This window comes from Buteo buteo, chromosome Z, assembly GCF_964188355.1.
Source record: "Buteo buteo chromosome Z, bButBut1.hap1.1, whole genome shotgun sequence".
In the NCBI taxonomy this organism is placed as follows: Eukaryota; Metazoa; Chordata; class Aves; order Accipitriformes; family Accipitridae; genus Buteo; species Buteo buteo.
The window spans coordinates 42,154,617-42,170,437 of NC_134204.1; the positions used below are offsets into that span (position 1 = coordinate 42,154,617).

Sequence of the window (15,821 nt, forward strand, 5' to 3'; positions counted from 1 at the left end):
ATTTTCTTTCAGGATCAATTGAGAAAAACTATCCATGAAAAGAACCATAACTTCAAGGAAACACAGTCCTTGAAATTTCACAAAGCTGCAATTAACAAATGGTGAGTCTTTACCAGAATGGTCAGCCAAGGATCTAATCACGTCAGTCTATAAAGAACTCCACTTTCTACCTGTGCAAAAGTTGGAGAATAACACACTTGTGAACTTCAGCTATCTGCCTGAAATAACTACTTTCAGTAATGACTTCAATGCTTTTTTCTTTTTCCCCTCTCCACAGGAAGCAGCTGTTAGAGGGTGCTTTCTGTTACTGCAGCAATATACATCAACTCAGGTGCTTTTCTTATTTTGATACAACACACTTCTTTGCATCTGTAGCTGTGTACGTACTTAAGGCAGGGGGAATGAAAAACAATGAAAGAAAACACCTACCCCCAAAGCTTACCCAATTCAGTCTTTTAAGAATATGTGGCTGCTACCACTTCTTGTACGGCGATGGCAATGCTGTAAACTGCAGACAGTTTAGCAAGAGAACAAATACTTAAATTTACACTACCTGTGACTTATAGTTCTAATTTACATGCAAGATAAGATGATATGGTCATCAGCTGTAATCATAAACCATCACTCTCCATGGGAAGAACAAGTAGAAATTCTTGCCCCCCCCCTCCCCCCAGATTTCTCACTCCTGATGGAAACTTCTGTTACCAAGCTCTACTAGGTTTACAGAGGAAAGGCCTTTTTAGTATAGTGCTCCACCAGAAGTTCAGCCCTATAAATAACAGACACACTAGACGCCCCCCCTTCCCCCTTCCCATCAGGAAAACGGGAGGACTGCCAAGCTAGCACGTAGTTATTCTCTGCTTCTCTATATGTACCCAGAAGGTATATATATAATGAAAATTTTCTTGAAAACACGCCGATGCAGATTTGAGGTCTCACAGTCCGTTCTCAAACTAATCTGTCTGATGTAAGTGGTGGCATGTGGAGGTAATTCCCCCTTCTCCCGGCAGCGTCTCCTGGTGACAGCCTTGAAACCAAATCTCATTTTGTTAGCTTCCAGCCCCTTGATCCCGCTTACTGTGCAGATGCATGAACCTCTAGTGGGAGCTCACAACTGGGATGAGGAAAGGACAGCAGAGTCCTTCAGACGTGCCTCGATCTGCCAAATCATACCGCACTCCAGATAATGCTGATGTGCTGGGATTCTTGGGGAACGCTGCAAGCACTGTTCAAGCTGCTGCAGGCTGCAGCACTTGGGTTTTTTTCTAATGAGGAAGATGCTTTTTTTGAGCTATCTGTTTCCGTGGAATTTCGTTTTCTAAGTACTTTGATGACATATTACAAAGCAGCCTGCCCCTGCGCTCCACCTTCATGTTTCACAGCTCTCCAAACCCTGTCGAGTATGTTGAACGTCGGGCGGACATTTGATGGGACGAAGTGAACAACAAACCAAGTCTTCCTCCGACCCTGTCTAGACACGCTTTTCTTTTCACCGATAAAACTTTCGTACCCGGCTTCCCAGCCAGGTCCGCTACCCCCCCTCCCCCCCCGCCCCTTCCGCCTCTCGATTTTTCCACCCACTGACCCATTTAAAACACATCCGTCGGCAGAAGGGGAGCTCCGGGCAGCCGGGCGCTGCGCACCCACGCCTGCAGGAGCCCCTGCCCCGCTGGGTCCCCGCTCACAGAGGCGCGGCGGCCCCAACCGCAGCGAGGGCGTTCGGCGCCGCGGCCGTGACTCTCCCCCACGCATCGCCCCCGCGGTGGCACCCACGGCGGGCTGCCCTGCCGCCCGGCCGCGGTGGCTGTACGGTCGTTTTGGACTGCCCCGCCGACGCTGCCTCCTCATGACGGGCCAGGCCGCCCCCCGGGGGGGGCCGGGGAACCGTGAGAAAGCCCCCTGCTGCCATGAGCCGCCGAGGAGCTGCCCCCCCCCGCTGCGTCCTACGTGGGTTTCAACGTTACCGGCACTGCCAGGGGAAGCCCTCGGGAAAGAAGAAAAAGGCTGAGGAAGAGCAGTTGCACAAGGGGCCGGCGACAGCTCGGCCCCGCCGGAGCGTGGGAGGGGGCGGGCGCCGGTGAGGAGAGGCGGGGGCGGGACGCGGCCAGCGGCGCCGGGCGCAGCGGAGCGACGGGCCGGGCCGGGCCGGGCCGGTGGGTGGGTGGTGCCGGGGGAGGTGCGGGGCGGGTCGGGGGCCGGGAGCCGGGAGCCCGGCGCCGGGCCGCGCAGGCAGGGGACGTGCAGCTCCGCGCTGCCGGGGCGCCCTGCCTGCCCCGGGGCGCCTCCTCGCCGCGCCGCCACGCATCCAGCCGCGCCGCGCCGGGCGGGAGCGGCCCCGGCCCCGGCCCCGGCCCCGGCCCCGCAGGTGGGTGCTGCGGGCGGAGCGGGCGGCGGCTCGGGCCGGGCGGTGGGCATCGCTCTCCCCGGGGGCCACCCCCGTGCCCTGCGGAGCGGCGCTCCTCCAGGAGCCGCGGGATCGCCGGGCAGGTGCCGCACGGGAGGGCAGGGCAGGCGCAGCTGCCGTGCTTCTCTCCTCCTTCCCTTCTTTCTGCTCCGCTTTACTTTCTTCCCCTCTTTCTCGCCTTCCCCTCTTTCCTTTTTCCTTCTCCCCTCTTTGTTTTCTCTTTCTCGTTTATCTCCCCTCTTCCCCCTTCTCTCTTTCTTTCCTTTCCTTCCCTTTCTTTTCTTCCCCCCCCTTTCTTTTCTTTCCCCTCTTTTCCCCTTTTTTCTTTTCCCTCTCCCCTCCCCTCCTCTCCTCTCCCCCTCTCCCGTTTTTCGTTCCTTTCTTTGTCTTCCCCCCTTGCTCCGTCTTTTTTTTTTTCCTTTACGTCTGTCTGTCTTTCCCTTCCTCCCTCTGCCTTTTCCCGCGGCAGCCCATGCAGGGGAGCCCAGGGCATGCTGTTGGCCTCGGTGCTGGGTTGGTGTGAAATCTGTTAGCGAACGCAGGTTTCGGGGAACATTTGATGCTCCTGAGGTGTTGCAATCCTGGGGTGTGGCTTGCTTTTCTTTTCCCCCACTGTTAAACTTGCTAGAACTGGGAAAACCGTGAAGAAACCTCCTTTTCTTTCAGAACAGCAAAGCTGTTTAGAAGGTTGTAAATAGTTTTCTGTGACCCAAGTTGGGTGGGGGGGCTCAGAAACCTGACAGGAGACTCAGTTATGGTCTGGCACTTTGCCTCCTTTCAGTGTTGCTCAGAAAAGTAGATTTCTTTGTGGGAAAGAGGAGGAGGAGTGGCAGCAGGAGGGAACTGCCGTTTTGGAGTCTGCAATTTTAAATTTCTTTTTTAATGGAATATGAAGTGGGCGACCTCAGAGCTGGCAAGAATGACAGAGTCAGAAATTGTAGTAAGAGAAGGGGGGACAAATCTAGCATTTCAGTCTATCGACTTCAGCTTGAAAATTCTTGTGAAAAATAATGCAGTATTTGTAGCTCAAGTTGGAGCTCAGTTACAATGGTACATTGCTTTTGAAAGTAAGTGTATATAAAAGAAAATACTGCTTTTATTTTCTTTCCTCAGTGATTCTCTACTCTGCCTACAGTAAGCATCAGTTATTAGCATCATCTGTTTCTTATTAATCTGAATTGTCTGGGGTAATACTTCTTTCCTGAGGCCAGAAGAGCCAAAAGTTGCTTAAAGAACCTGATGAATACCTTTGCTAAGTCTGTTCTCTGTTTTTTTCTAACTTAAGAGAAATGCACTGGAGAACATAGAAGCTGAGGATTTACATTCTGCTGTGCTGAGAATATGGTGATTTACTGAGCAAAATCCTGCTCTCCAAATTTGTTGCCACAGTGGAAAACCCACTGCTAGTCTTATGAAAAGATTTAGGTTTGTTTTTCTGATAATCTCCTTCTGGTTTTCCTTTGGATTCCAACATAATCCAAAAGTTCTCCACTTACTTTGGTTCATAAGCTCCTGAAATTTGGAAACACCTAACTTTATCAACCTAGAATTCTGTTGTAGGAATGGTGAAAAAAGGTAATTCCACAGGAATGTAGCATGCCCAACTAGTACAACTTGTGCTATTAGGTTTAATTCATAGCTCCAGGGAAGCCACTTCTTGCACTGTGAAGCATTATTATACGCAGAATGATGGTGGTGCTAGTAAAGCAGCTTAATAAAACAAACAGAAACCTTATCACATCTGAGAAAACTGTGATAGGTTCTCTCAGAAAGCTGTTTGCACCCACCAGACAAGAACATTGTAAATCATAACAAAACCCGTGTGTTTGGTTACTGTGTTACCAAAATTTGCCCAGGTGTGGATTCTCCTGTCATAATCACACATATTGCTCTGGAATAGATTTTAAAGCCTTCTTTTGTTTATCTTTTTGAGGGGTGGAAGGATTAGGCTGTTTTCCTACTGAAAAGTCCTGTAAGGAAGGGAGTAAGAGGTGGCAGTTCTCACCCAGTAAAAAGTTTCTGTGATGACACTGAAAGTTACCCATTGCAGATGATATGTACAGCACTATAAACTATAATATGGGGGTGTGGAGGGGTGTGCCTGTCTTTTTGTGTATTTTGCAACAGAACCTACTTTTCCAGGCAGTATCTGCTCAGATGGTAAAAAGTTGTATTTTTGAACTGTATTTTTATGTGCAGTTGTCTTGCAGGTCACATTAAACACATCTGACCTGAACAGTGGAGAAAACCCCCCAAAATACCATATAGTATCTCTTAAGCTGTAGATTAAAAATAGGAAATATTATCTTAATGATTTGCACAATAGAGTTAAGCCTGTGCACCTAAGCATAATGTTGATCCTTGTTAGTCCTGTAACTACTAGAGACATCTTTTCTTTTCAGAGGAGATTATTGCTGCAGGTACTATTTGTCGTTTAGCTTACTGATGAACTGTAACCAGGCATGGCTTTAAAACATTAACTTCTACATAGGGCTAAAGAAAGTCTCCTCAGAATAATATTTTAAGTGTTGTGCTTGAAGAGGGATTCAAATACTCAGAAATTTGACAGCCCTTTCCTTCCCCTATAAGATTTAGTTGTGGTTTAAGAGATACTACCATTCCTGTAACAGAGTCTGCCATTGAGTCCCATTCTGAAATACAGCATTATCACAAGGTAGCAATTAGCAAAACTCTGTAGGTGGACGTGAGGAGTGCAACAACTGCTCTGTTTCTGGCAAAATTATAGTTCCTACTTTAGAATAATGTGAAAAAAATAGATACTCATTTTACTTTGAAGTAGCTAATGTGTGCAAATTACTTTGATGAACACCAGGCAGTTGTACTGGGTGTTAAATTGGACATTACTCTAAAGATTTTGTGGTTTTTTTATTTTGGAATTTTGAGTGTACTTTCGGTGTTAGTTACCTTGAGGTAAAGCATATCTTTTTGTCAGTACTAAAAGTCACAGAGTTCTCAAGGTAGGAACTGGTCCCTGACTGCCATAACGGCTTTACTTTCCTTAGCTGAAATTTCTTACTCTTATAGCTCTGCAGAACCTCTAAGAATGAACATGAATGCAAATGGGAATCAGGCTTTCTTCTGAGGAAGATTTACTTGATACAGTAGTACAAGAGAGTACTAGAACGGCTACCAAAATTTTCATTTTTTCAATGCCATTTTGCACACTGAGTCTATGTATGCTTGTGTGGGTTTTACATGCTTTTTGAAAGAGAAAGATTTTAGTGTGTCAGATTCCTGACATTTGAACATAAGATCTCCAAATTACCCAGGGGTTTGAATTTATTTTCTTTTTTTTTTCCCCCTGAAAAACAGCTATCTGTTTTTAGCTACTCTATTTAAATCTCCATATAGTGGTAGATGTAGTAGTACTAGTTGTTCGTGGAATTTTGTTTAAAGCTGCCTTCTAAGCTAACAAGAGACTAGAAATGTGTTATTTTTTTATATAAAAAGAAAGTGTCTTTTTTTATTATTATTGGTTTTTTTAAGCAGCTCTGAAGGAAAAGCCCTGCTCTTGCAGAGTGTTGTCAATGAGCACACAACTGCACCCACGTGGAACCCTGCTGCTGCTTCTGAATGACTTCAAAAATTAAGGTCTTAATAAAGTCTTAGTCCCGTAAAGTCTAACAGTAACCCAAATACTCAGCTTATGACCAGTTCTTACTTTCACTGAGACTGAAGGCTATCTAATGGAACAAACGTGACTACTTTCATTCAGTTACAGGCCTATCTACTTTCAAGATCGTGCTGCTTGATATCATGGAAATGCTGAGTAAATGTAACTCCCGCTCTGTGTCTGGCAGATCTCTGCAGATAACCCTGTGTCTGTGCAGTCTGTCTTGGTGCTTATGCATGCTTGTGTTTATGCAAGCTGCTTACAGCTTTAAAAATCACTTCCTCTTCAGAACAAATGTTCTGCATAACTGAACCTGAATGGAAGCAGGTTAATTGTAATAACTGCTTGCAGGACATGTATGCTTTGAAGCATGGTGGATATGCCCTGGTAAAACTCAAGGACTTTCCAGTGAATCCACCCTCAGTGGATGGCTGCCTTCTCAAGTGTTGAGAAAAAGTTTTTTTATCTCAAGTGGAATTTGTGAATGGGGAGGGAGAATAGCGAGGATCTGGTCAATACCTGCTCACTTACTATTCTCAGGGGTAGCTGAAGTATCCTTATATCTTCCCTACCTCTGAGGCAAGAAAAGGGAAAAATAAGTCAGTTCTGACGTTCACTCTTCAGCCATCAGAATGATTACTTGTCTCCTGGCCCACCCCAACTACTGCTTCAGTGGTGGCTGTACTCACCCCTACATTTTCCACTTGGCTTTTCTTCAATACAGTTCTATAAAAACAAAAATCTCAGGTTGTCATGAATGGATATAGGATATTAATGCAGCTGCCAGGAAGTTTTCAAATACCCGTTAGAAAGCTTTGATTAAAAGCTAATGTGTCTGTGGACATATAATAGAGGCCTGCGTAATGTTCATGTCACTGCGTCCTCTCCACAGTAGCTGTATGCCGAAAGTCACCAAAGCAACTACGAAAGAGCAAATATCACTGTCTACTTCTTCTGGTATTTGTTAGAAGCAGCAGAATAGGAAGAAAAATTAAGGGAAGGAGCTGGGTGCATGTTAGTTCAGCAGCCCACAAGGCTGAGAGAGTTGTGGCACCAGAACATTGCAGCTAAGCCCGCGAGACCTATCACATCTTCCCTGCTCATTATGACTGATTTTGACATCCTGACAGCCTCTGTGATGCTACCTAATGCTAAGCTCTTTCCTGCCTTTCTGTCAGTCTTTCACAAGATTTACAGGCTGCGGGAGTACCCCAAAGTACTTTCTTACCCTTTACCTTCCCCCTTCTGGAACTCTGGTGCTGATACTGGCCCACGGTGTATTTTGGAGGCTACAGTGCTTCATGCTGGATGCTGAATTCGTGTTTAACACCCTGCCTCAGCAGTTTTTCCATTGATAGGAGAAAAGACTGAAGTGCCAAAATCAAAAGACACCTGATTTTTTTTGTTCTGTGCCACCAGCCCCCAATGATTTTTTCATCTTATTGTGAGATGGGTCTGTGTGCCATTTAAGAGCAAGCCCTAACTGCTTTTTCCAAGCAAAAAATACACTTAGCATAGAAATGTATGGTAAGTGCTTAAATACAAAAAATTTTCTCTCTAAACTACTTCAGACAGGACAGAGGAGGGCAATGCTTTCTACGCAAGCTGGTACAAGGGAGGCCCTGCATCACCTGAGAACTGGGAATCCTGTTTTCCCAATCCCGATGCTGTAACTCGGGCAAAATGAATAGCCCCAGAAAGTGGTGCCAGCCGAGTGTAACACTGATCAGAGGCTGCCATTGCTTTTAGCCTTGTCTAGGAAAAGACGTCTCTCTCACTCTCGGCCGTTATCAGTCCAAACAAAAGCCTGAAACCCGGAGCCCGGGTTTGCTGGACTGCGGCGCGGTGAGCAGAGATTTCCAAGGAGCCGTAGGGCTGGTGGCTCCCCGTGGTGGGTCTGCCAGGGCAGGCCCTGGCAGCCAGGCCCGCCCCACCGTCCCAGCCAGGAGCGGGGCAGCCGGGGGGCACGAGGGCAGCCCTGGCATCAGGCACCTCCCTGGGGACGGGGACAGGGACAGGCCGAGGCTGGGCTGGGACTTGGGCCCAGCTTGTCAAGGGCCCATGGCCAGGCTGCCGGGGCTGGAGACAGGCCCTGCTATGGCATCACTGAGGCAGGGGCTGGCAGCGCCGGGAGGCTGAAGTGGGGCCACGGCGGGGCGCGGGGTGGGCTGGTTGGAGCTGTCAAGGCCTGTTAACGCCCTCGGGGCCGTGCCAGCAGCCGTGAGAGCAGACCGCAGAGAGCTGCCCGAAGGCTGGCTGGTTGGGTCTGCTGTCGTACCCCAACGCGCGGCCATTGGAGATGGGAGCGGGGCTGCTTCTCCCACCAGCAGCACCTTGTGACAGCGGACCAGTCGCACCGTGAAACTGCAGCTGAAGAGGTGTGCTGTGCCGGCGGCCAAAGGCTGGTTTCCGCGCTGCGGGGCTGAGGCACGGCACCCTTTGTCAGGGCTGGTGTAGCAGCGCTCTGCCGGCTCTGCACCCTCACCAACGTCCTCTTAGGACCAGCCCTGCGGTGTAGATATAACGGTCCTTATAGCTAATAGCACTGCCATTATGTGCTGCAGCTCCAGTCTAGCCTGCCTGTATAAAACCTCCGTGTGAACTTTGCTCTCCCTCTGAGCTATGGTGTAATCTTGTAAAAGCGTTTTGTTTGGTTTTTTTCTCTGAAGACTTAGGTTTTCTATTTGTTTTTAAGGATGGGTGAAGCCAAACTTATCTAAAATCACATGCTAAGCTGGGCTTGGAGGGTGCTGTTCCCTCCTGTCCATGGCCACAGCCTTTCTTTGATGAAGGTTGTTCTCCTTCAGCTTAAGTACCCATGTAGTTTATTGCTGACTTGTTTCAGTCAGTACCATGCATCAGATTAATCATTTAGCATGTAGGGTTAACACAAGTTTATATAGTAACCAGGTAAAGACATTGTTAACAAAATCAGCTATTTTACAGTAGCACCTTTACAGTAATACAAAAGTTAAATCAGAATGTGAATTTTACCATGACATCTCCCAAACTGCCAGGTAATACTGGAGTACAGGAGTACTTGTTTCACAGGTGAATCAACTAAGAGGCAGATGATCCGAGTGATTCACGCTGTGACACAGAAGAGGTGCCAGAAATGGAGATTTAAACTAGGTATAGTAATCCTTCTTTCCATAAGGTCTATTTAAATGGAGAACATTAGTCTCTAGTAGAAACCAAGTTGAAATTATTTTGGTTTTCTGTTTAGTCATACTGTACAGTTTGTATACAGCAGTGAAGAATAATTTTGGCAGGAAAGAGGGAAGCGGGCAGCTAACTCAACTTTTGTACTAACTCCTCAAAATACAAGCAACTGCTCTAAGTTTCCCTACTGCATCAGAAATACCAGCACTGACTTGAGCAGGCAGTAAAAGAAGGAAGTGGGTCAAGTATGTAACTTCTGCAACTGAACTTCAGTTGAGAGCAAGACCAAGGCTGCTGCCTGAAGTCTTTTGTCTGGGGCTGTGCAAACCTCCCTCCTGCTCTCCCACCGTGTAAAGTGCTGCCTCTGACACTGCATTCTCTAGTGTGCACACTAAAGCTACACAGAGCTTGAGAAAAAGATGTTAAAAGCTTTAATGAATACAGTCTGAAGCTATGTTAATGAGTATTTTAGGCTCATAAAACTTTATAAAACAAAACCCAGGTATATTATTAGATGAAAGGTACCAAATCTTTCCTTAACCTGTAAAGGTCAGTTTTTGCAAAGGGTGGGATGTGATGCAAGTTTTAGGACTTTTTAGAAAAGGAATTGCAAGCATAAACAAATAGTGACTTATTGTTAAGACTGTTCAGAGGAAGCAGCAGCGTGCCAGTGGGGAAAAGCCTCCACCTAAAGATAACAGCCATGTTAACGTGTAAGTGTTTGCAGATATCTCATTTTGGTATAATGGAAATGCAAGGTCTGATTATTCTGAGCTCAAAGCAATAAAGGAATTGCACCTAGCTGGGTATACAAGGCCTTTCTGAAAGAGATTCTTTATCCTGCTTTCAGTTAAGTTTTATTCTAAAACAGGAGCAGGACAGACTTCTTAGCAACCTTTATTCTTTGGAAATTGTAGAAAGTGAAGACTGCAATGGTAGCTTTCAATTAAGGCTCTGTCTCTCTGCGTTATAAAGAACAGGGAGGAGGTGGCAATCCTCTTGAAGTATGTGTTACTCCACCATGCTAGTGCTCCTATAAAAAGTGAGAATAGGGTAAAATAGTAGTGCTAACTCTTATCCTAAAGAAAGAAGGATTCAAGCTTCTGTCAAGTGAAGCTTCACAAATGTGCGTTTGAAGTACATTTTAAGTTCTAGAAAAGTCTTAATTTCTAAGTTACTAGGCAGAAAACAGTAATTTAAGAGTAACTAGTATCACAAGCTTCATCCTATGGAAATACATACTCGATAGTGATTATTATCACATAGCTAGTATCCTTCCTTTGTTAATTTCATATGTGATGGATATTATTTTTATTGGATCAGATCTACTAGTCAAAACTAGTGGACATGAGGTAAGCAAGCCTGTGGTATGTTATAAAGAACATTAAAACTTGCTCTAAATTACATCATTGTGTTTGAAACCACCTTGCAAACTAAGTGCCCTTTTAAAATTCAAATTCAAAGTGTGAGACCTGATACTTAAAAGATACCTCTCTATGCTTTCAGCTGTAATTGCACACTAGTTCACCTGGCTACTTACCTTAAGGGTTAAAATTTTAGTTCTTCCAGTTTGACTTCACTATACACCTAAACCAAACTTGGAGCAAATGCCCACCTCTCTAAGATCAATTAGAAATGCAGGATAAAATAATTACAGGTGTAACTCTGAGACAAAGTACACTTTATAGTAAATAAGATGTTTATATAATGCTGTTAGTCACAAACAGTTTGTGGTCTCTGCCTACTGGTGGCTTGAATTACAAAATATTTGGTTATAGTACTTCTCTAAAATACTGCTTATCCTTATAGCTGTGCTAGACATTTGTGCAGTGATCCTCACCTTCCCCCCACCTACTACATGTGGATGAATTCCCCCAGTCAGTTTGCAGTGCTGTGGGCATAGTGGTGGTCCCAATGTGCCACATCCTGATGGCAGCATTACTACCAAAAAACTGTGATGCCAGGCCTCAGTTTTTTGCATGTACCTGTCCTGAGATTTGCAACTAGCATGTTAAAAGCCACAGTTTGAGAATTGAAGGCTAAAATGATACTGGGGTAGCTTAAAGAAAAAGAGGGGAGAAAAAGAAAAATCTTGTGCTGAACAGCTTAGAGCAAAACCCAGAAGTGGACACAACACACACTTCCTTTTCTTAAATTTTCTCACCAATTTTTTTGAGTAGCAGTTATTCTTAGAGCTGTTCAGAAAGTTATTCAGAGGCACTAATTTTTTCCTGAAAGTAATAAAAATGAAAGGAGCTGTGTGTCTTTCAAATACTTAAATATTTAATTAACCTTTTAACTTATAGATTAACATTTTGGAAGACATTGTCTACAAACTGTATTGGCTTTTGCAATTAGTGGTTGGTTTGAAATTCAAACCTGCACTGAATTATTAGACAATGCATTTGTGAGTACAAATGGGTTTTGAGTAGCAATGTAAGTTGTTTAAGGATATCCTGGTTTCGATCAGTTTACCTGCATGAGGTAGGACTTACAAAAAAAGACACCCAGTTCTGTAATGGAGTTGTAGACTTCAGTTTTCTCAACAGCTACAGCTGTAGCAGCTGCATAACTCTGCAGTGATCCCTTCACAGGGTACTGAAACAGAAAAAAAGTGCTTAAGGGGAAACAGGACTAACAAACAAACATGATGTAGTACCTGTGAAATAAAGATGCAAATAAGATTGACATATTATAAATCTTGTTGCAACTCAGCCTTGCAGCATATTTCCACATAAAGGCAATTGCTGAGTCGTAAAAACAAGTGTGTTTAAATGATGGTAACACAGCACTGCTATGCTCTTAGATTTGTTCATTTGCAGTGACTTAACACAAATCAGCTTTGGAGATTGGCTATGAGTGTTGCCTTTTACCTTAAAAAGGCACTTCAGCAATTCAGCCACAGCTGTTCTCACAACTGAAACTTGAGGAGTTATGCTATACTACTTTCTTTCTCCCCTTCTCATCAGCTCTTTCCTGATGGTATTTCTAAGCTCATCTGCAGGATGTTGAAGAGACTGTATCTCATGTAAAAATCTTGAAAGGACTGCTTTCCCAGTGAGAAGATAATGTATGACTAGCATCCAGGAAGTGAGTGGTAAGTTATAATTGTAATGAAATCTATGTCAGTGCTGAAGTGAGTTTAAAACATTCTTGTCAAACTCTGAAGCGTGAATTAACATCAAATAATTGCTTCTCAGTAATGTATCTGACTTACTGGCTTTAATTTTTCCAGATGCAGCTGAATCAGCTCCATTTTCTTACCGAACTTCAGTTTGTAGTCTTAGTACTACAGAAAGAGTGTCTCATGAAAACTATCTGCTTCTCCCAATATTTTCCTAGAAAAATAAACTAATTTATTCATTAATTTCTAATTTTCAATGGAATATTTTTGGCTGAACTCTTCACCTTTTTACTGTCACTAAACAGCGATATAATTATTAACCGGTAATTTTTTAAAGAAACCTTTTATTCTTTGAATGACAATCATATTTAATTTTATTTTAGGATTTTTCCTTCCATCTCCTTGACAAACTCACCAAATTCCTGAGAAACACAAACTGTTTTTTTCTGAAGTTGTTGAAGCTGATGTGAGCAGAGTGGAGGGCAATTTTTTTAGCCCTGCAAAGCTGCCTGGTATTTGAAATGCTGAAGAGGAAATTACGGTTTTGCCACAACTTGCGCTTCAGGCTTTTCTTGGGTCTCACTCTTGTTTTATTAATCATTTCGGTTTTGAAAGTTAACCAGAAACAAGACTTCTTAAATCGGAGACATCTAGAGCTGACAAAAGAAGATCCTATTGGGAATGTTAACTGTACTAAGATTATAGAGGGGGATATAGAAGAAATTCAAAAGGTAAAGCTTGAGACATTGTCAGTGTCATTTAAGAAACGCCCCAGACTAACAACAGATGATTATATTAACATGACAGCAGACTGTGCCTCCTTCACCAAGACTAGGAAATACATCATGGAACCTCTCAGCAATGAAGAAGCAGAATTTCCAATTGCTTACTCAATAGTGGTTTATCACAAAATTGAGATGCTTGATAGACTTCTAAGATCAATCTATGCCCCTCAGAATTTTTACTGTATTCATGTTGACAAAAAGTCTCCAGAATCTTTTTTTGCTGCTGTGAAGGGAATAGTCTCATGTTTTGATAATGTCTTTATTTCCAGCCAGTTAGAGAGTGTTGTATATGCTTCATGGAGCAGGGTGCAGGCAGACATTAACTGCATGAAAGATCTCTACAGAAGAAGTTCAAACTGGAAATACCTAATAAACCTCTGTGGCCTGGACTTTCCTATAAAGACCAACCAGGAAATAGTAGAGAAATTAAAAGCTCTTAAAGGTGAAAACAGCTTGGAAACAGAAAAAATGCCTGTTTATAAAGAAGTAAGGTGGAAAAAACACCATGAGATTATTGATGGTAAAATAAAGAACACAGGCATAGACAAACAACTACCACCTCTCAGTACTCCGATTTTTTCTGGTAGTGCTTATTTTGTAGTTAGCAGAAGATTTGCAGAATACGTACTAGAAAGCAGTAAAATACTTAAGTTCATTGAGTGGGCAAAAGACACTTACAGCCCAGATGAGTACCTGTGGGCAACAATTCAGAGAATACCTGAAGTCCCAGGTGCAGTTTCTTCTAGTGACAAGTATGATGTTTCTGACATGAATGCACTGGCGAGGTTTGTCAAGTGGCAGTACTTTGAAGGTGACGTGTCCAAAGGTGCACCCTACCCACCGTGCAGTGGAATTCACGTTCGCTCTGTCTGTGTTTTTGGGGTAGGAGACCTGAGCTGGATGCTACGAAACCACCACTTCTTTGCTAATAAGTTTGACACTGATGTTGACCCTTTTGCAGTGAAATGTTTGGAAGAGTATTTGCGACACAAAGCTTTGTATCTGCAAAAGAACTGAAATACTGGATGGTCCTGTTACAAAACACAGGTACAAATAGTATACAGCTGTGTACTTTCAACATGTAACACTCATGGTGGTGATACTGATGATGGATATAATGGTTGCCACCATGTTGGTATGGTGGTGACGATGCCCTCCCTGCCTTGTCCATGGACAAGGGGGAGAGAAGACATATCTAAGTGAAGATGGGGATGCCTTGTATTGCACAGTGAGGCTTGGAACTTTGGGTACAAAATCAAAGACGGTGATTTTTGGAAGGCCAACTATTTGGAATATTTATTATCTAAAAGGTGTAGTTAATGGACTTCCTTTGGCTAAACTATTTGTTTTAAGGGTTGGAAAATGCATGTTGTTCATGGTTACTCCTCAGTTTTTTCACATGAATGTAATGCTAGCTAGCAGGGAAAAGAAAAAAAGCAGCTGGACTGCACAGACTTCATACTGAGTACTGAAAGATCTCAGGAAAATAGCATTGGAATTGAACTGAAAACTATACAAAAGGGAGTATACCAAAGCCAGCTGTCATCATTTAATTTAAACCTGACTGCTGTAGTTCTGTAATATGTAATTCTTAATCCTCCTGAAAATTTCATCTTTAACTTGGAGTATTAAGGACTTGTGTTTAATTTTTTGTAGCCAAATCTTGCTTTTGTACTCTTAGACCCCCCTGATAATGTGATATAAAGTTTAGAAACTAGTTTGTAATTGCATCTTCTCAGGGAAACTTCAGTTTTGTGCCTGATGAGAGTTAGACTTGTAATTTTACACTTCTTACTGTATCAGGAGTCTTGCTTTTTGGATCCAAAATGACTCAAGTTTCTCAAAAACTTAAAAGAACTGCAGTAGTGTCTAAATGTCACTGATGGAACTGCTGTTTTCTGTCAAGCTCAACTTGCATTCCAGATTCTTTAACATTGAGTATGCAAAAATAAAGTTATTTTTCTAAATGGTATCACTGCTTCCTACAATTAAAGTCCTTCTAAAAGCATCACCAAAAAATCCTAATGATGAAGACCTATGGTTGCCATACACAACTGAAGCTGCAGCTGAGATGAATCCTACCTTTCCTCCATATGTTCATTCGTTCATGTGTCTATGCTTGTTCCGGTTTACCTGGTGCAGCTGATTTTTATTTATTTGCTTCTTTTGGTGGAAGGGAAAGGAGGAAATCTGGATGAGTTTTGTTCCTGGTTAGGTCCCTGCTTAGTTTAGCTGCTGCAATGTGGCACAGAAGCATGGTGATGAGAGAACAGGGCACTGTGAGGGATGAAATGATTCCTTTCCATATCAATTCAGGTTTGGTATGCACAGCTACTGCCAGGTGTCTCATCTTACTCCTGAGATGACAGTGGAATTTATTACAGGCACTAGCAAATGGCAAAATAGACTAAATTTTTTGTTTCTTGAACTGTTGCTGTGATAGCAGCACAAACGTAGCCTCGTACTAGCCACTATGAAGGAAATGAACCCTATCCCAGCCAAAACCATCAGTTTCTTAGAACGGTAGTTTGTCATGAATTTTCTTCTAAGGTGTGCCCCAAAACTTAGACATTAACATAATGAGCTGCTTACTGTTGATCATGCAAGCTGCTAGGGAGGCAAGCAATTTAATCTGAAATAGGGCCTATTCTTGCCAACCCCTGCCTTCAAAACCACCTGAAAGCTGTTTAGGGCGTCTTCAGAGACTCTTAC

General features: G+C 43.6%; 1 protein-coding gene across 2 annotated transcripts; it reads left to right on the forward strand.

Annotated features, from left to right (window-relative positions):
- The first annotated feature begins 2,200 nt into the window (after positions 1 to 2,200).
- GCNT1 (glucosaminyl (N-acetyl) transferase 1) lies at positions 2,201 to 15,096 on the forward strand. Of its 2 annotated transcripts, XM_075020229.1 has the most exons (3): positions 2,201 to 2,365; positions 12,170 to 12,297; positions 12,708 to 15,096. In XM_075020229.1, exon 3 carries the CDS (start codon positions 12,846 to 12,848, stop codon positions 14,124 to 14,126), a length of 1,281 nt encoding a protein of 426 aa, XP_074876330.1. In that variant the 5' UTR covers positions 2,201 to 2,365; positions 12,170 to 12,297; positions 12,708 to 12,845; the 3' UTR covers positions 14,127 to 15,096. The 2 variants fall into 2 exon arrangements, with proteins under 2 accessions (XP_074876330.1, XP_074876332.1); XM_075020231.1 differs by lacking the exon at positions 2,201 to 2,365 and having other exon boundaries at positions 8,143 to 12,297; positions 12,436 to 15,096.
- The last annotated feature ends 725 nt before the right edge of the window (positions 15,097 to 15,821 follow it).